A 19,576-nucleotide genomic window follows, 5' to 3' on the forward strand; every position below is an offset into this window, starting at 1 on the left:
AAATTAAGTATCAAGCGCAAACGGCTATAATCCCTGGGATTACAATACATATCAAAACAAACACATGAATTTGTCACAAATTAGGGGGGGGAATTCTCCGACCAATATCAATCCTCAATGTATAAAACCTTTGGCCACCAAACATGTAACGCCCCGGAATTTAAAACCCTAATCTTAGAGCCCTAGAATTAATTGTTGATGACGTGGAATCAAGAATGCTTTAACTTCGTGAGATGAATCTATGTTGAAAGTTTGAAAAGTCAAACTTGTTGATTTGATGATGTGGCATGTGTTTTATTTATTATTTATGTGGCAAATTAATTGTTTAAGGGTGAGTGAGAATGTTGGAGAAAATTTCCATAAATACTTGTCACCCTAATTCTTGTGAATTTCGAACCCTAGCCCCTTTTGTGGAGGATTTCTATTTTTTCCGGATTTAATTTAATCCTTGAGATATTTATTTAAATTAAGTTCTAAGAGCCAATTATTTCCTTGTTTAGAAGCACAAAAATCGAGCCCCCTTATTTTATAGTGATTTTCGAAAATCACTATTGTTGGGAAGGAAGGAATTTATTTTATTTTATTTGATCCCTTACTTGATTTCCTTCCATACCTAGAATATATTTATTCTACAAAATCTTTCCATACTTCAAGAGATCTTACCTTACTTTATTCTAATTGATAGTCAAAATCCATACCTTATTTAATAGGCATAGAACACGCCTATTTCTAGCTTCCAAGAGGGAATTCTTATCCGTGATATTTTATTCTACTCCGTAAAATATACCAAAACAAAACCATGGCTAATTACCTAGCCTATATTTTCGAAAATATGGAGATATTTCCATCTCCTATTTTTGTTAATTTTCCTTCTCTACTTCACCCTATGATTTTATTCTATTTATTTATAAGGCAAAAGATCCTACCAAATATTATATTCTTATTACCTAAAGATCTCATTGGACTCTATAAATAAGAACCAACCCCAACCCTAGCCCCCATAGTTTTCGAAAATCCCTCCCCCATATGCTCTCTCAATTTTCTTCCACTTTACTCCATAAATCCTTCATCTTTTGAGAAGAAATCGAAGTTTAATCCGTGGATATTGAAGAACCAAGCCTATACTTCGCTTCTACCGATTGATTTTCTCTAGAAAAGGTATTTTCGTTTAAGAGTTTTGTTGTTCTTCTTCTACCCCTTCTTTTCTTTTTCTTCCAACCGATTTAATCGGTGTTCTTGAACCTTCATGCATATTATTGAGAGAAAACGGGATAAGAAGGGATATGGAACATGTGTGTGTGTGTGTGTGCCGAGAGGGTGAGGTGTGTGTGTGCCGTGTGTGTGTGTGTTATGCGTGTGGTGTGTGTTGTGTAGTATGTGCTTGATGGCTAAATACTTTTGCATGACGTATGATGATAGATCTAGGGTTGAGACGCTAAGAAATATATGTATGTTAAGCATGACTTGAAATTAGTAATTCTTGGTGAGTGTGACTTGAAATTATAAGTTATGAAGGTTTAGGTGAATCGTTGGGAAGAGAGAAGTAACGAGACATGCATAAGTTGAGAATTTTAATTGAACCTAATTTATGAATATGTGCCTATGTGAATTTAAAGGTGAAACCTTGGTTGCGAAGCCAGATAGCGGAAAAGCAAAACTACTTGAAATCTAAGCAATCGAGGTGGGCTTTACTCTCAAAAACTCTCTTTTATTTTGTCAAAGATAATTATCGGAGCTATAAGGGTGGTTTAACTGTTATGCCATGCCTATGTTTGTTTTATTGTGAGATTGTGTGCCTGATGCCTAGTTTGTGAGTTCGCTCCATTGGGCTATAGGGCTATGGATATGATATACGAATTCGGGTCTGAGTATGGGCCGCAAACCCTACCAGGCTGTGTACACGAGGGGATCGGGAGCCGTCCTAGCTAGTCGGCCGGTCTCGTGGGCGAAAAGCGTGGCCACGCTTTCGTCGCACCATGGAAAGATTGTGATATGTGATTGTGAAATTGGATGAGAAAATGGAGAGTTATTTTGACTGGCCAGTCTATGGAAAATAATTTGTGATACTCGTGATATTTCTCTTAACTGCTTAAAACTCGAGTTCACTTGGTAAGGGTGGCATAACTTATTAAATAAAATGTTTTGGCAATGAGCTCACTGAGTATTTCAAAATACTCAGCCCTGCATGTGTTTTCCTATGTGCAAGTTGAATGATGACGAGCGGTGGCGGGTGTTGAGCGGCTTAATTAATAACCATGGATGTGTTGAACTCTAAGTGTAGTTGTGTCACCATACATAGCTATGCTCCTCTCTTGGTCGTTTTCCGCTGAATTTTTGATACTCTTTGGAATTTCTTTTGGGATACTTACGTCTTACTTTTGTTTGTGGCCTTAGCCCTTTTCTCGTGATTTTGTCTTGGATACTATGTCGTACTTTTAAGACTTTTGAACCATTTATGATATCCTCCTATTCTCTCTTTAAAATTTCTAGGTCAAGTCTTTACTATTAATTACTCTGATATTTCTCTTTAAATGTAACTCTGGCCTATATTTACGTCTTTGGAGCCGGTTGGGTAGCAGTCCGCCGCATTTATCGTACCCTAGGAGGGCGGGCTGTTACAAAACATGTCTGAATTGAGCGTTCTGACAGCCTCGTGGCTAATAAACCTTGCCATCGAATATTTATCTGGAATTCTTGTCAGAAAACAACAATCGATTTATAAAAGTGATAATGGTGAAAAAAATTTATTAGTATCAGTACTATTTGTCCTGGGTAGTGGAAATACAATATTGCATGATTACAAAGGTCGGGGAAGCTCCCGCCTACGTAGCGTACGTGTGGCATGGAGAAAGGAGTCGGCTCTTTGCAACGGGCACGACAAGGGCGTAAATGTCATTTTATTGTGTATGAACTTTCAGTTATTTCTAACTTTCGCCATTTTTTTAAAAATCCAAATATATGAACTTCAAATATCATGTCCCCCCCAACCCGAAATTAATTTTCTCAAAGTGAGAGAAGGTAAAATCTGGGAAGTTCTTGTATTTACAACTAAATTAGCTTATTCTATTATAAATGGTGTCGTGCTAATGGTAGTCGTTTTTGCCACATTGGAAAAATTCTAATAATGTCGAAAATGTGTGTTTTTACATGCATATCAGATTGTAGGTTATTCAATTTATCTCTGAAATATACAAATACTACAAGAATAAAATATTTTATATGTCATATTTTATAGCAAATCTTTTCCGTCACCATTAAATATTTAAGCCAAATGCATAGTACTTACGATGGGGAACATATAGTCTTTATATGAATGCCACGTTACATATATAGGTGAAAAAATCATTCAATTGATGGAAATAACTCTTTATGTATTTTTGCGCTGCTTCTGAAGAGAGACTCTCTTTAATTTTATGGAATTCTAAAAATTAAATTAAGGCATTTGCTTGTATTTCCTAAAAGTAAAAAACTATGCCATTCTGGATTATGAAAATGAAACATAAATACAATTATCCAATTACGTTTCAAAGATAAAATGAAGTAAGTTGACCCATTTACTTCTCAAACCAAAACTATCTATTTATGGAAAAATCTCTTCTTATAAAAACAAAAATCTTGTGCTTTACCAAACGAAACACCATAACCAGTGTTAGGAGAAATGAAAGTGACAATGGTGAGACAAATAATATGTATGGTGATAGTGTTAATGTATGTAAGTAGTGGAAATGCAAAATCGCATGATTATGGCGATGCCCTCTCCAAAAGCTTGCTATTTTTTGAGGGGCAAAGGTCAGGGAAGCTTCCCTCCACGCAGCGTGTGAGATGGAGAAAGGACTCGGCTCTTCGCGACGGTTTCGATAAGGGTGTAAGCATCATTTTTATTTTATTTCTTTTTATGGTTAAATGAACATAAATTTGAAGGTCGCCCACTATTAGAATAAATAAATAATTATAACACATTATTTTAGGATTATAGAGGATTAATTTTGACTCCATATTTCAGGTTGACCTAACCGGTGGATACTATGACGCGGGCGACAACGTGAAGTACAACTTCCCGATGGCGTTCACGATAACGATGATGGCTTGGGGTGTGATCGAACACGGCAACTCCATGGGCCCGGAGCTGCCGGATGCACTGGAGGCGGTGCGGTGGGCGACGGACTACTTCCTCAAATCCACCGCGGCGGCCCCCGCCATCATTTACGCTCAGGTGGGAGACCCCAACGCCGACCACAACTGCTGGCAAAGGCCGGAAGACATGGACACCCCGAGAACGGTCTATGCGGTCACTCCTAACAAGCCTGGAACCGAAGTCGCGGCTGAGACCGCAGCGGCGCTGGCTGCCGCGTCTTTGGCGTTTAGGGCTTTCGGGGATGAGGCGTACGGCAAGGTGCTTTTGGAAAGGGCTGTTAAGGTAATTTTCATTATTAACATATACTCCCTCCATTCCATAGTAATAGAGTCATTTTGTCATTTTAGTACGTTATATAGTAATAGAGTCATTTCCCTTTTCAGTAAAAGTCAACACATTTTTCCACACCTACTTTACTCTCTCTTACTTTTTTTTCTATTCATCTCTCTACCTTTTTTTCATTTTTCACTTTACTCTCATTTTACTTAACTCACCTAACCCAATTATTCTTATTTTTCGTGCCGAAAAGTTTTACCTCAATTACTATGGAATAATAGTAATGGAGGAAGTATCTTTTTGTTTTGGATTTTGTTCTAAATTTATTTGTGTGTTTGTATTAGGTATTTGAGTTTGCAGACAAGTATAGAAGATCTTACAATGAAAGTATTGGTGAAGGAGTATGTCCTTTTTATTGTAGTTACAGTGGCTACCAAGTAAGTGCTACTATAATGTAGGAGTATTTAAATTATATTGAGAAATAAGTACTTGGGATTTTCATCTCAAAATCAATTTTAGACTCTTATATTGATTCCAGTTTTATATTTACACTGATATTGTATGTTTCTTTGTCAAATTTACCAACCCAACAATTAATTATGATAAATAAAAAAATTGCAGGATGAGTTGTTGTGGGGCGCAGCATGGCTATACAAAGCCACCAATAAGGTGTATTACTGGAATTATGTGAAGAAAAATGTCATAAGCTTCAAATCCAATATCGAAGCAGCCAATTTCGAATTCAGTTGGGATTCAAAACATGCTGGAATCAGTGTTCTTGTCTCCAATGTACATATATGTTTATTTGATTATTCCTATCCTATGTTCATTTTTCATCACAAAATCTTACAAAAGCATTGTCTCTACCATGATGCAGTGGGTGCTTAAAAACAACAAGGAAGCTTCTACAACACCTTTCCTATCCTATGCAGACTCATTTATGTGTTCTCTTATTCCCGAATCTCCCACCAAAAATGTCCAATTCACTCCTGGTAATGTCCTCTAATTTAATATAGTACGTATAAAAATATATAAAAAGTGGATGGTTTAATTTGAGAAAAAAATTAACACTTTTATATATATGCTAATATTAGTTTTCAAACGTTATGGAACTGACCATGATAAACCACTACTATCCTCAAAAATGCGTATTAATTGTATATAGATGTGTTGCAGGTGGGCTTTTGATGAGAGGAGGAAAATGCGATTTGCAACAAGTCACCTCCTATTCATTCCTTGTATTAGCCTACACTAATTACTTGAAGAATTCTACCCATGTGATTCGATGCAAAGACAAAATCATCAATCATACCCAACTCCTGAATTTCACAAAAAATCAGGTACACATTACATACCTCCGAAAATTTAATGGAATAATTGAAACTAATTGAATTGAATTGTGTAGGTGGATTATATACTAGGAAGCAATCCATTGAACATGTCTTACATGGTGGGGTACGGCGCTAAGTTTCCGAGGAGGATGCACCACCGGGGTTCATCAATACCGTCGTTGGATCAACGTCCCGACCACATAGGATGCCAGGAATGGTTTCCGAATTTCGATAACACGTCCCCCAACCCTAACGAGCTCACAGGGGCCGTATCTGGAGGGCCGGAGATAGACGACTCCTTTGCTGATGCTCGGGCCAACTCCTCCAAATCGGAACCCACCACTTATATCGTGTCGCCGCTTGTTGGATTATTGGCTTATTTTTCTAAGGCCGCGGCTCACTAGCTAATTGTATTCAAATAAAATATAGTTGTCTGTCGGTAAATTCGTCGGTAAACTTCTTTTTAACTATCCTTTTCAAGCAATGTCGACTTTTGTTGGCCATTGATAGATACTCTTTATATAGCACCCATAAAAAGTGGTGTAAAGTGGTGTACTAGATTTCGTGTACCATATATTAAAAAGTACATTTATGTATTACTTCATACTATATCATAATATACATATGTTGGAGACTAGACGTGAAAAGTAAACATGGACAATTTGTACTCAATCGATGGATCATCTCGTTTTCCCAGCTGTTTCTGACTCGCACATCGAAGGCCCTCCACATCTAATCTGATCCATTGATTGAATATTTAGCTGGCCAGGAGGACACTTCTTCAAACAACCACGACCACAGCAGAAATTGTACTGGATACATCACATTGTTGATCTTCAGGACACATGTGTTGCTTTGACTTGTGATTACAATCCACATTGAAACAAACACATGAATTTGTCTGTCGTTTGTCCCATAATCCCATGAAATCGCCTTTGAAAATCCCGGTATCGGTGGTAGGGAAGTGTACTCGAACATCGGTGCAACCGGTGGCACCAGTGCAGCCGGTGGCACCGTTGCAACCGGTGGCACTTGTGTAGGCGATGGCACAACGTAGTAGGTAACAGGTTCAGTTCCTCTCTTTTTTCTTGCAGTACCTAGTAGCTAGTTCAGTTCCTTTATTCTTTCCTACGGCAGGTCTAACAACTGTTCCACTTCTTTTCCCTTATTTTCTTTCCTACGGCAGGTCTAACAACTGTTCCACTTCTTTTCCCTTATTTTCTGCAGCCAGTGCAGCAGTCGAGACATCTCCGATCTCGACAAAAAAAAATTAATATCGAAATTCATTTATCATAATCTATGCAAAACACTCACTCCTCAACAAACGGATAGACTTTCCCAACTTTTAAGATCTAAGATACATAATTCTAAGAAACACTTTAGTTTTCAAGTTCTTAACTTATGCAAAATGATAGAGCACACTAATATATATAGGGGTGTAGATATATATAGATAATTCTCACATATTATAGAATTCTCGTACTCTATTCTTTTACGTTCTAAACATTTAAATTTTTACATACAAAAGGTCTAGTACTATATTAGATGAAATCTATAACTAGAGAATTCTATGTATAGATAATTTTACAAGTATGTAGATATTCTACTACATAAATCTATATAATTATTAATATTTATATAATTTTCCGACCAACACCCGTCAATCCATTATTTAATGTATAAAAACCTTTGGCCACCAAACATGTCTGAGTTGAGCGTTCTGCGTTCCAACAGCCACCCCCTATAATTTCGACGCTGACCACATCCTTATCCTTTCTCAACAAATCGTTACTCGCAGTCTGATCATTCCTCGTGGAAGAATCTATAAGCGCCATTTGTAGCCAGCGGCGAAGCCAGAATTTTAATGTTGGGGAGCCCAACCAACTCTCCAAGGTTGTGAGATATTTTTGTTTCGTCTTCGCCAAGAACTGATGCGACTTAAGTTGAGATTGCGACAAAGATGGATAATATGTGCGAAATAACTTTAAAATTGAATTCACTAATAAAATTCATAAGATACATTTATGGATCTCTTAGAATTTTGTGGAACAAAGACTAAGGATAAATTGTACCTTTGAAGCTAAAACAATAATAAACAAAAAAAGGGCAGAGTTGACAACCACCTGAGCTAAGTGTACGAAATTAACTTATGAATATATGTATTTATAATATAGTAAACATCAAAATTGGTGGGGGGACCAAGGGCCCCCCTGGCCCTCATGTGGCTTCGCCACTGTTTGTAGCAATAGTTAAGGATATAGACACCATGATGTTTTAGGGTTGTGTACAAATTAATAGTATTTGGTATCTTAATATCTAACTCAGCCTATTCTTTGAACCACAAGTTCGCGACGTTCTTACTAGGGATGTCACTTTAATTCGAAACTCTAAATCTAATATATGAATGTGACTGATAAATGTAAACAATTGGAGCTGAAAAATAATAACCTATGTATAAATCGAGTTAGCCTATTCAGGCTGACGCATTGAGCGTGGCAGGCCGACTAGGATTGTAAGTTAGCTAGTCAATTGGATTATAGCATGCCACCTTAGGCCCCACGGCTCACCACAATCGGCACCTCTAGCCCGGGTCAAAATCAATAAGTCGGAGATGTTGTATATTCTATTAGGAGTATCTTGGAATGGTAGACTTTGAATTGTATAATCATGCATTATGTGATATACATATATCTTTAATTTATATACTCTTATTTTTATTTATATCATTAAAATGGAAAAATGTACATATTAAATCTCATTATTTGCTTCTAGTACTTGCCTAAAACCTAGATCTATTGGCTCCATTTAATAGTTACTAAACCTAACCTCAATAATTCATTTCTTAATGTACTTAGTTTTATTTCAACCTTTTGTATTTTTTTAACGTAAATAGGTTTTCATTATTGGATATTTTCCTTCAAAAATTTATGGAAATAAGGAAACACTTACTATTTTCCTTCACATATTCATTAGGCAAACAAGTTTGATAAGAAGATAAAGACCGATCAATTGATTCAATTTCACAAATCACTATAATATAATTATATTACCAAACTTGGGTGACAGACATACACTCAAATAAAATGAAGCCAAATGCACAACTTAATTGGCCTAACTAATACTTGTATGCATACTTATTGCATAGTGCTGCGCCACATTCCTCATTCGGGGCCCTAACAGAGTTCTTGACCTGGCCATTCAAGGCCCGGCCTAACACCCTCCAAGCAAGTCGAGGCATCCATGCTGACCCACATCTGCAGGTTACTCAAGTTCCACACAAACTCCGGGGCCCCATCCCAGCCCATGTTCTTGAGCTCCCTTGCAGAATTGCTCATTGTATATAAAAAGTGATGATTTGTATTTCAATTATTAAAGAAATAAAGCCTTTAAAGCAAGTGAAAGTGTAAAACATGGAGTACTAATCAGCAACAACTAACAACAGTTACTCGAGTAAGCGTAAAACATAATTTTAAACTGAATTGTATCCGAGCATAAATAAAAAGACCTACAAAAAACCTTTGTTACAAAACTTAAATTCATTGGTTCAGAAACACTCTTAATTCAAATTCCAAAAATCTAAAAGGTCATTTAATAAACAAGTTTAAAACTTAACTAACAAAAGCAGAAATACAGCAACAGGGTCTAAGAGTCAGCAATTGTGACTTCGACTTCGACACCAGGTTCAATGGTGATAGAAGTAATCTGCTTCACAACGTCTGGTGAGCTGAAAAGGTCGATGACTCGCTTGTGCACACGCAGCTCAAACCTATCGAATGTGTTTGTTCCTGAAGAGTCAATTCAACAAAATGTAAAATGTTCGCAAACATAAACATCATCAAGATTATGTACACAGATCAGGTAAACTATACTATTCAGAGAAAGCTGGACAAGCCTCTTGCATCTACCAAGAAAATTCCAAAATAAATTCACTGACGAAATTTACAAAAAACAAATTTGTGTATACCACAAGCCACACAAACTTTCACTGGACGCATGAGCAACAAATCCCTGAACATTAGTTTGCATTAAGAAACATTACAAGTTGTTAGTTCAGAGTGGATTCACATAAGCAAGCAAGCAAGCACGAAGAGTTTCACAGTTATATAGGATCCCTACCTTCACCACAAGGAGACTTCCTGGTGGTGATTTTGAGAACCTTGGTAGGCATTCTGACTGGTCCCTTGACTCTCAGCCTTTTGTCCTTGGCACCACGTACAAGGTCAGCACAAACTGTCAAAGAAAATTCAGGTCAACAGTGCCTCAATCATATACAGAAAGATACCAAAATTGGCGAAGCATCACAACTCAGAGCACAGCCATGGTCCAGGATTAGATCCAACAGAAAAAAAAAACCAACTCATTAAAAAGAACCGATAAATCCATATTTCAAAGTTGGTGAAGCATCGCACTCAGATCATACACATAATCGATCAATGGCGCCAACAGACTACAAAGAAACCTATTGAATGGTACAAAGAAATCCCCCAGCTAATAATGGAGAAGCAAATAGCACATCCATGATTCTTGAATACATCAATCAGAGGTAAACTAAGTAAACAGTGCCAACTAATCATACCTCCAATTGTAAAAAGAATAAGAGAGAAAGATCGTAACACACTCAAATAACCATATCAATCTATTTGACCGACGTCAACAAACTGAAACTTTCTGAATATTGAGCTGGTAAAAAAACAGAATTTATTAATTCGCTCCGACTCATACGGCACCAGCGAAGGAAAAGGAGACATGAAGCTCACCCTCAATATAACATGAAGCTCTTGAACACAACTTATATGATCAAGCTCATTTAAGCTGTATGCAATCATTCTTTAGAAGAAATTGCTTCAAAAATAATAATCTCACTAGAACCTTTTAAGCTCTTTTCAAAAGTAAGGGCAATCAAAACTGATCACGCTGCAATTACACCACCGTCATTACTAACATTTTATATGCTCCTTATTTAGATACTCAAACCATTAGTCAATGCTACAACTGGAGCAAGCAAAGCCATTTTGCAATTTATACCACAAACAGGATAAATTAGTCTTCGAGAATACAATAAACCAGGCACAAGCTATGTAATCCAGAGCTTAAATAGAGCAATTGAATACTGAAACACAACTAAAAATGCATAAGCAAATAAAGGTTGCACCTTTCTCTAGATTTTTGACATTCTTGGAGGACAGAGTGATGCGGATCTTGTGAATCTGCTCCAGGGGCTCCTCCAGCCCCGGCTTCGTCGGCTTCATTGTTGCAAACGCCATTGTTTCGTCTGGCTCCAACATACACACGGAATAGTACAGTCAATCAATCAGCAAGCAAAATTTTCGTATTCGCAAGATTAATAGCATTAACTAAGTAGCCTATTGCGAAAAACTATTTTCGCGTGTGAATTTACCGGTGGCGGAGAGAGGAGTGCGGCGGCGGAGCTGAGAAGTTTGACGAAATAAGAGTGCAGCTGAATTGTGATTGAGATTTTAAACCAAGCGGCTAAACTAGGGTTTTGTTTTCATGTTTTGGCTATTTGCATTTGCTACCCTGCTATTTGGTTTATTTATAAAAGAGCCCGATAAAATCAGATTTCCAAAAAATGCTAGTAATAGTTTTTTTTTTGGATTAATAATTGATTAGTAATGATTAATTTTCTATCAATATTTTATTAGTAATGATAAGAAAAAAAAACTGCCGTCAGAGCAATCACAAACAACATAGACCACAAATCCCGTACAAGTAACATATTATTAACGTGTCATATCAGCTTTTTTTAGGTCAGCTCATAAACGGTAGGTGTTGTGTGATACTCTCAAATTGGTTGATTTCATGCGGGCTAGACCACTCTGCAGCCGGCTCATGGTCCCTGGTCTAGCTTGCTTTCCTACAACGAACGATTTCAGTTCACTCCTTAGAACATCCACAATGGGGCGGACGATGGCTTAACCATCGTTCGCGGACGAAGCACGGACGATGCGCATCATCCGTCGCATCGTCCGCCACTGTGGCATCGCGAACGATGCGACGCGTTTTTTATTTTTAATTTAATTTTATTTAATTTTCAAAACCTATATATACCTCTCACTTTTCACTTCATTTTTCATTCCTTTAACTTTCAAATTCACACTACATATTCTACACTTCAAACAAAATGAATCTCGGAGATTACCCAAGTCCGAATAGTCCGATGTTCGGCGGTGCACGATGGCCGGGTACAGAACCCGACGAATACTGGTCATTCGACACCAACGCCCAATACGATCCCGAGTTCAGCACGGACTCGTACGGGCTGTCAAACATGGAGCCTTCTCTGAACCGCACACCCGCCGCCGCCGCATCGGGCTGCGCCACGAAGAAGAAGAGGCCCAAGGCACGAGCCTAGAAATTGCCGCAAACGACGGTGTGTGAAGAGTTCGCCCCGGGAAGGACGAACTACGCCGCGGACGAATCCTTCGTCTTGACGAGATGTTGGATTGATGTTTCAGAGGATCGAGTGTTCGCCAATAACCAGAAGATTACTGCGTATTGGGAGCGCATCGCCGAAAAATACAACGAGGCCAAGCCGCCCCACGCCTACAAGCGCAATAGGGAGCAGCTCCGCAAGCATTGGGATCAAATAAAGAAGTAGGTCAATCTATTTGCGGGGGAGTACGACAAGTGCGAGAGGGAGCAGGCCAGCGGCGAAAGTCTTTCGGATGTGCGGGACAAAGCGATGAGATCGTACACGTCATTGTACGGCGATTTCAAGCACTAACATTCTTGGGCGATCTTGAAGGAGAATCAGAAGTTCGTTGGTGGTATGATTCCACAATTGACGGCGGCGAAGAAGAGGGCGTCGAAGCGCACATTCGCTGATTATACAAGCAGCGAGAGCGGCGCGTCTCCAATGGATCTCAACAATTCGGTGTTCGAGGATGAGAGTTCCGACACTCCGATATCCCGACGTCCCCCTGGCATCAAGGCTAAGGACAAGGCAACCACATCCGCCGCGGCGCCGCCTGACCGTGCCGCAAGCCCGGCCCCGGGCGAGACTTCGGCTGTGTCACATGCCTACACGGATTTGGTGGCCTCCTCCGACTACAAGACGTTGTTGGACGTGCACAACGCCCTGATGCAGGCGACCAACCCTGTTCAAATCGAAGGCATCCAGCGGATGATCGATGGCCTCAGCCGCAGGTTGGGACTACTCTAGACGAGTCGGGGTTTAGTTTATATGTAGTGGACCTTTTTTTTTTAATTTCATAGTTTGTAAATTTTTTTTCAATTTCTTATTTTGTAACTTTTTTTTTAATTAAGTAAATGTAGGATTTGCCTAAATTGTGTTGTTTTTATTTATTTATTTTGCTTGACATATTTGCATAAATTATATAAATACAAAATAAAAGTAAAATGCTTAGAGCGGGGCTTAGGGCGGCTATAGTCCGCCCCATTGCAGGTGGAAGTGGTGGAGGATAATAATGTTGACGTGACGGTGCATAGGGCGTCGCTTAATCCGTCCCAGTGTGGGTGCCCTTAGACCCATCCAATTATTGCCAATGATTGCAAATAGCCTTAATTAACCTAAATCCCTTCAAATATAGTAGTAGTACTATCTTTGAAAAGTTAGATGTCTTAGTTCTTTATGTCACTCAATCCCTTCATGTATCAAACTGAACTAATTCAAGATGAACTCATCTTGTTAATGCCAATCTCAATTCTTATTTCATCAACTTGAGTTGGTGGGGAAGAGAAATATGGTTTCGGAAATTTCATTTGTTTATGTGAAGTAGTATTAGTTCCGACACCAAATCAATTTTAACAACAATTCAATTTTAGATCGATTTAATCGACAGAAAAAACATAGTAACCTCTTTTCATTATTATATGTTGCTTAGCCTGATTATATACATAACTTCTCAATGTAACTGGAGTAAAATTTCAATTTTCAAAAATTGTGTAGCTGTAACTATATAGCTGTAACAATGATTATGAGATTATGAGATTTTAGTAGTAAGATATAGTAATACACTCATTAATAAACCTAAGAAAATGGTTATTGGAGGAACCAAACATTAACGAAACAAAGAAGAATTGAGTTCCAACCATGAGTAAAAAAATCTGTCGAATAAAAAGAACAAAATTCCAAATCAACAATTCGCTTTGCCAAAATACAAAATGGTTTTTCCGATGTTGACTAAAAATAGCTACACCTCCCCTGCTCTCATCAGGGCTTCTCAGCTTAAGCAACAAGGGTGCTGGCCGTGGTCGATTCACTGCAGGAGTAAAGTTGACATCAAGAAGTTAGAAAGGGATGAAATTAATGTTCCAAATACAAGTTGCATGGCTTAATCTTTTGCAAGGATCTGATACAAGAAGCAGCAGTAGAATATTTATGCAGTAACTAGACAAGATTATAGCTGGAATGACACAAAGTTCAAATTCGGAGGTAGAACAGCTGATGGTGTTTAAAATGATGCACAATGCATTTGTTACAAAAACTAATCCAAGAACAAAATGCAGGTCCTTTTGCATATTGTATTCGACCGATGAATCATGTTGGGGCTTTGATTTCCTTTGTTAGAAATCCAGACAATATTCTTCCAAACCATAAAAATTGAAAATCTGTGGTCAACTAGAACTACTAAGTACATTCTAATTGGAAGTATCTCCTGAATAGCTCAACCAGTCAAAGAGACTCAAGTGAATCCTAGCTCAATTAGTCAAAGAGACTCAATCGTAAGATTCATAAAGAAAAGGAAGTAAATAGTTTGATCTGGTTAATGGGTGACCTACGTCAATCTAGAAATATAAAGCCTCCATAAATAACACATTTTGAGATATCAAACTATACAGGGCAAATATAAGACAATTCAACCAAGTAACTCATAATTACTCAAATGAGAAGTAACTTAAAACGGAGTAAAGTGCAGAGGGGCTTACTATTTCCACACAGGTGGAAGCTTCTTGGTCTTCTTGTAGTAACGGGCCAAGCGGTGAATCCTGCTCTCAACCAAAATCAACCTGAACTTTGAATCCTTATCCTTCCTGTTCCTCTCCAAATGCTTCCTGATGGCCACAGCCTTCTTGATTAAATGGTACAGATCCTCAGGAATCTCGGGCGCAAGAGCTGAAACAGCATTAACACCAACCAGCAATCAATCAGCTAGTGCAAATATATGTAGGAATAAATATTAATTAATTTCGAGAGCACCAAGTCTCAATACCGTGAGCCTTCAAAATGCGAAGGATTTTGCTGCCGGTAACGCTTTTCACCTGAGCAATACCATGTGAGTCACGAAGAATCACACCGATTTGTGACGGTGTCAATCCTTTCTTCGCGAATTTGCAAATACTCTCCTCAACCTATAGAATGTGAATTTCAACAATTACAAAAATACATTACCAATTTACCATAGCATAACATGTAAAGCATTACACAAATGCGAGATTTAGATCAGACTTATTTACATCTTGAGACGAGATTTTGAGCCAGGTAGGGGCAGATCTCTTGTAAGGCAGAGCTGATGCAGAAATACCTTTACTGAAATCAAACAAAAAACGAGCACGCAAAATCCATAACTACGGGAAAATCAAATGAAAAAAAGCGTAAATAGAGTGATGGAGATGGAGGTTACCCTCTGCTATGCATACGACCCATGGCGGAGTAGCTGTGAGTTCAATCGGATGAAATTTGTTCTATATCCAATTTGAAGGCCACGAACCCTAGCTCCACAGTAAAAGCATTGAGGTTGAAGATTAGGGTTTTAATATGCTTATGAAGGCAATGCAGAAATTATATTGGGCCGGCCCACTTATTATTAATATGCAAATTTTTGTTGGGCTTATAAATGTTAAATGGGCTTATATACTTACTCAGTGAAATTTAATGATCAAATCGAACTTTTACTTTTATGAATATTGTGAAATTAAAAATTTTAATAATATTTTTTATATATTAAAATCAAATCAAATATAAAAATTGGAACAAATAATGCTAAATGTGCGACAAACGAGAGTAATACTCACGTAACATATGCAGGATATTATTCCTTTAAAAATATAATAAGTATTGAATTGACCTTTCCATGAGATTTAATGATTCACTTTTTTGTGTTACTCCATGCACAACTTTCAATGTTTTCATACATACTACCTCAATCCATAATAATACAAAAATTAATAAAATAAAAAGATGTTATAAATATATTGCATAGTTAATACTACTCGGTCAATAAAAATGCACGATTTTAATACAAAATTAGTAAAATAAAAAAGATATTATAAACAATATTCTATAGTTAAAAGTGTTTTAAGTGAAAAGTAGATGAAAACTAAATTTAGTAGACAACTCAATATGGTGATGTAAATTTTTTTTATTTCAAATTTGTATTCTTTACTTGAATTTGTTTATCTATTATTGTGAGTTTATTGCAAAATTAAAGTACATTAGTACTCCATTATTTTTAACAATTTAAAAACAATAATACTATTATGATGTAATGTATTATTGTAAAATATACTAGTATTTTATAGTAATAAATTTTATTAAAAGAATCTCATCACAAAAGACACTATCTCCCAAACAACAAGAGTATGCTAAAAAGGATAAATTATGAAATAGGCATTCCTTTTTCATAAGATATGAGTCAATAAATAAATGAAACTTGCTACCTACAACAATAAATGAAGTTCAAAATCAATAAAATCGAACATATGCATCTTCACGACTTCACGGCTTGTGAAAAGCATGAACCTCCCCTCTCACTCACCTGCAATGACAGCTTAAATCAGAACATCAAACAGTTCCAAACCAATTGGCCTCCAAAAATGTTATGAATCATAAACTAAGAGATAGCGATAAGATCCCACATCGGCTTCACACGAAAGTGTGAAATAGCATGGTTTTGGGTTAAGTTAGGGCTTCCTGCTATGATTATCCGATAAACTGCTGAATAATTATACTAGGAAAAAATTCTCCAGTTACAGAGTATTTTTCGATGGCAATGGAGCCAGAAAGAAGAGATACACATCATGTAAGAAAGAGCTTAGAAGAAATGTTTCCTTGTGCAGATGATCACATTATCTAGGCACAGGCACTGCAAAGTTCAGATACACACAGCATGTAGTTCAATATGCATTACAAATCACACATCGAATCAGGAAACTGCATTCTATCAGCCCACAAAACATGGTTTAAACCATCTAGTTTCTTTCGGGTGTTTTGATATATTTGCCCCTGACAAACAAAAGGTCCGGAGGAAATATAGATAATGACGATTGGGAAAAGTCTTCCAACTTCAGAAGAGGGGATTCTTCAACTTCTCAAATTATATTCATCATTTTACATTTACATGTTTGAGGTGTATCCTCTTTTTAATTATAAAAAATTCAAGGTTTCCAATTCTTCCTAATAATCTTCTCCAAAGTCAGCCAAGGCTTTATTTTCAATACCTACTGCTTGTTTAAGTTTACATATCTTCCATTTTCTCAAAAAGAAATAAAATGCTTACATGAAACCAGAATAAATGTGGCAGGATAAATACCACATAAGAACTCTAGTTTCAACGATAGATTTCCAATTTCGAGATAAATATATGTATGTTTGATATAGCAATGTAGTTAAAAATAGGCAAAGGGAATAGCATGCTAATTCTGTGGCTAGTTTGTAAAGAGGTGAAGTGGTGTAAGTGAGAATACTAGACGATAATGTTAGCCAGCTCTGTTTCTAATGAAATGTGTTACCAAATAATTCAAGGCTATTCTTATTTTCTTTTCATCCTAATCAAATTATAGGTAAATTCCAACGAAAGAAAGTAAGAAACTAATCGAATTTATCACACAATCATTACGCATAAACAGATAAACAATAAACGGGTGGGATGAAATGCAAATCGAATTCAAAATTCAAAATCTGAACAATAACTCAAATTTCACCTTTCTCATTTGGCGACCATGCGCGCGATGAAATCCTCGTATTTGATCTTGCCATCGGATCCGACGTCGACCTCTCGGATCCACTCGTCGAACTCGGCGGGCTCCAGTTTCTCGCCGATGCTGGTGAGGATGTGCCTGAGCTCCTTCACCACGATGAAGCCGGTCCCCTCCTTGTCGAGCACCTGGAACGCGTCGCGGAGCTGCTTGTCGAACGGCTCCGCCTTCAAGTGCTTCCCCATGAGATCGAGGAACCTCTGAAAATCGAACGGCGCGGTGAGCTTCTCCTCGGCGATTATGGCTTTTAGCTGCGCCTGCGTAGGGTTGCCGCCGAGGGAGCGCATCAGGATTCCGAGCTCCGATGGCGCGATTTTGCCGTCGCTGTCTGCGTCGAACAGATTGAACGCCTCCTTCATCGATGATACCTGATCGTCGGTGAGCCCCATTTTGCGTGATCTCTTCTTCTCTTCTGCGGTTAGCAATTCCTTATTGTGGTTTCTACTTTTCGAGAGAGAAATGTGATTTTGTTGAAGGAGGGTAAGAATGGTAATATGGAAAACTACGGGGTTGTTTTCGCTAATTTCAATATTTTATTTATATGTGGGCTATGATAAATGGGTTTAATCATTCTCGGGCCTCTAAATTCATATTTTTTGCAATTTTTCACAATAAAATTTCATTTTTATTTAATATAATTATACTGATTATAATACCTTTTTAAGGTAATTAATTTCATGAATCATTCAAATTTTTTGTATTACATCAAATACATTAATTAAAGGAAAATCTTGCCTAATTATAAGTAATTCTTAAATTAATGACACTATAAATTAAAAAAAGGGGCAAATTTTCACATAAAATATACTCCCTCCGTCCATAAACAATTGATCTATTGTTGTTCGACACAGGTTTTAATGTAGAATTGGTAAAGTAAGAGAGAGAAGGAAAAAAAGTAGGTAAAGTTAGAGAGATAGGGAGAAAAAGTGGATAAAGTATGAGAGAGGGAAGAAAAAAGTGAAAAAAGTATGAGAGATAAACTTTCCATTTTTAGAAACTGATCTATTTTATGTGGACGTCCCAAAATGACAAAAGTGATCTATTTTTTGTGGGCGGAGGAAGTATATATTACACATTTACACTCCTGATAAATTGTTGTGTGATACTTTATTAGTGGATTTATATTTCGATGGTTCGTCATGGTAGGGATGTGATCAATTGCTAACTAATTATCAATCTAAAATTGAGACCAATTTTTAACCATTAGATTAGAAGATCTTGTGGTTGATACAATGTCAAGTGTAATATATTTTAAATTTAAATAATTATTAATTAAATTAAAAGGGTATTAATGTCAAATCCTATATGTAGTAATTATAACTAACTACTTTCTCTCTTTTCAAAATCATCTCAAATCTTTAAATTTACGTAACTCTCTCAATTTAAATTATTTTTTCGCAAAAAATATATCAAATTAAAGATAATTTAATAAGGATTCCAACGAGATCTCAATTGCATATGTTCCGACGATATTAGGTGATGAAATTTGATAAATTATACTCCCTCCGTCCCATGCTATTCGCACTTTTCATTCTAGGCCGTAAATTTGAGATTGATTGTAATGTAATTAAATTAAAATTTTAAGTGTAATGAGACATCACTTAATAAAGGACCTCTTAACTTAATCTAATATATTAATTAAATGCATTAATTCTAACTTAAACTATAAATAGTGTAAGGAGTTTGTGACGTGCTGAAAAGTAAAAGTGCAAGTAACATGAGACGGAGGGAGTATTTCAATTTTCGTACATGTTGATAAGCAGCTTTTATCAACAAATGCAACAAAAAATCTCAATATATTGTAGGCAAAATCTCAATATTATGCATGTCCAATCTCAATAAAAATGTGTTGATATTTTCTTGTCCTTGTGTTGAT

At 37.0% G+C, this 19,576-nt stretch overlaps 3 protein-coding genes and 1 pseudogene across 6 annotated transcripts; 1 reads left to right on the forward strand and 3 right to left on the reverse strand.

Moving 5' to 3' along the window:
- Positions 1-3,670: 3,670 nt before the first annotated feature.
- Positions 3,671-6,284, forward strand: LOC125209820 (endoglucanase 8-like). The gene is made up of 7 exons (XM_048109400.2): positions 3,671-3,865; positions 4,004-4,417; positions 4,756-4,848; positions 5,033-5,200; positions 5,289-5,403; positions 5,588-5,751; positions 5,817-6,284. Exons 1-7 carry the CDS (start codon positions 3,671-3,673, stop codon positions 6,144-6,146), a joined length of 1,479 nt encoding a protein of 492 aa, XP_047965357.2. The 3' UTR covers positions 6,147-6,284.
- A 2,909-nt stretch (positions 6,285-9,193) lies between these two features.
- On the reverse strand, positions 9,194-11,249 carry LOC125210634 (small ribosomal subunit protein uS10y). 3 transcript variants are annotated; one of them, XM_048110178.2, is made up of 4 exons: positions 11,141-11,249; positions 10,895-11,014; positions 9,859-9,972; positions 9,194-9,527 (listed from the first exon to the last, which is right to left on the reverse strand). In XM_048110178.2, the coding sequence occupies exons 2-4, from the start codon at positions 11,004-11,006 to the stop codon at positions 9,385-9,387; spliced, it is 369 nt and encodes a 122-aa protein (XP_047966135.1). In that variant the 5' UTR covers positions 11,007-11,014; positions 11,141-11,249; the 3' UTR covers positions 9,194-9,384. The 3 variants fall into 3 exon arrangements, with proteins under 3 accessions (XP_047966135.1, XP_047966136.1, XP_088923139.1); XM_048110179.2 differs by having other exon boundaries at positions 10,895-11,018; positions 11,141-11,237; XM_089067013.1 differs by lacking the exon at positions 11,141-11,249 and having other exon boundaries at positions 10,895-11,027.
- Positions 11,250-13,803: 2,554 nt separating this feature from the next.
- LOC125212199 (small ribosomal subunit protein uS15y) lies at positions 13,804-15,484 on the reverse strand. Its single transcript, XM_048112293.1, has 5 exons — positions 15,348-15,484; positions 15,181-15,253; positions 14,937-15,075; positions 14,653-14,839; positions 13,804-13,985 (listed from the first exon to the last, which is right to left on the reverse strand). Exons 1-5 carry the CDS (start codon positions 15,368-15,370, stop codon positions 13,952-13,954), a joined length of 456 nt encoding a protein of 151 aa, XP_047968250.1. The 5' UTR covers positions 15,371-15,484; the 3' UTR covers positions 13,804-13,951.
- Positions 15,485-16,216: 732 nt separating this feature from the next.
- On the reverse strand, positions 16,217-18,185 carry LOC125212841 (putative calcium-binding protein CML13 pseudogene; annotated as a pseudogene). Its single transcript, XR_016136631.1, has 2 exons — positions 17,647-18,185; positions 16,217-16,481 (listed from the first exon to the last, which is right to left on the reverse strand). The product of XR_016136631.1 is annotated as a putative calcium-binding protein CML13 pseudogene (transcript).
- Between the last annotated feature and the right edge of the window lie 1,391 nt (positions 18,186-19,576).

The sequence above is a fragment of the Salvia hispanica genome, chromosome 3 (assembly GCF_029641045.1).
Source record: "Salvia hispanica isolate PSC_SH4W2 chromosome 3, Shi_PSC_v1, whole genome shotgun sequence".
NCBI lineage: Eukaryota > Viridiplantae > Streptophyta > Magnoliopsida > Lamiales > Lamiaceae > Salvia > Salvia hispanica.

Excerpts from the sequence above, each read along its gene's own strand:
- LOC125209820 (XM_048109400.2), top strand. The coding sequence starts at position 3,671 with ATGGTGAGACAAATAATATGTATGGTGATAGTGTTAATGTATGTAAGT. Across the intron at positions 5,201-5,288 it reads TCAGTGTTCTTGTCTCCAAT|TGGGTGCTTAAAAACAACAA; the intron begins GTACATATATGT and ends ACCATGATGCAG. Across the intron at positions 5,404-5,587 it reads AAATGTCCAATTCACTCCTG|GTGGGCTTTTGATGAGAGGA; the intron begins GTAATGTCCTCT and ends GATGTGTTGCAG.
- LOC125210634 (XM_089067013.1), bottom strand. The coding sequence starts at position 11,027 with ATGTTGGAGCCAGACGAAACAATGGCGTTTGCAACAATGAAGCCGACG. Across the intron at positions 9,973-10,894 it reads TGTCAAAAATCTAGAGAAAG|TTTGTGCTGACCTTGTACGT; the intron begins GTGCAACCTTTA and ends TTTCTTTGACAG. Across the intron at positions 9,528-9,858 it reads GAAGTCTCCTTGTGGTGAAG|GAACAAACACATTCGATAGG; the intron begins GTAGGGATCCTA and ends TTGACTCTTCAG.
- LOC125212199 (XM_048112293.1), bottom strand. The coding sequence starts at position 15,370 with ATGGGTCGTATGCATAGCAGAGG. Across the intron at positions 15,076-15,180 it reads TCAAAATCTCGTCTCAAGAT|GTTGAGGAGAGTATTTGCAA; the intron begins GTAAATAAGTCT and ends CACATTCTATAG. Across the intron at positions 14,840-14,936 it reads TCGCATTTTGAAGGCTCACG|CTCTTGCGCCCGAGATTCCT; the intron begins GTATTGAGACTT and ends ATGCTGTTTCAG.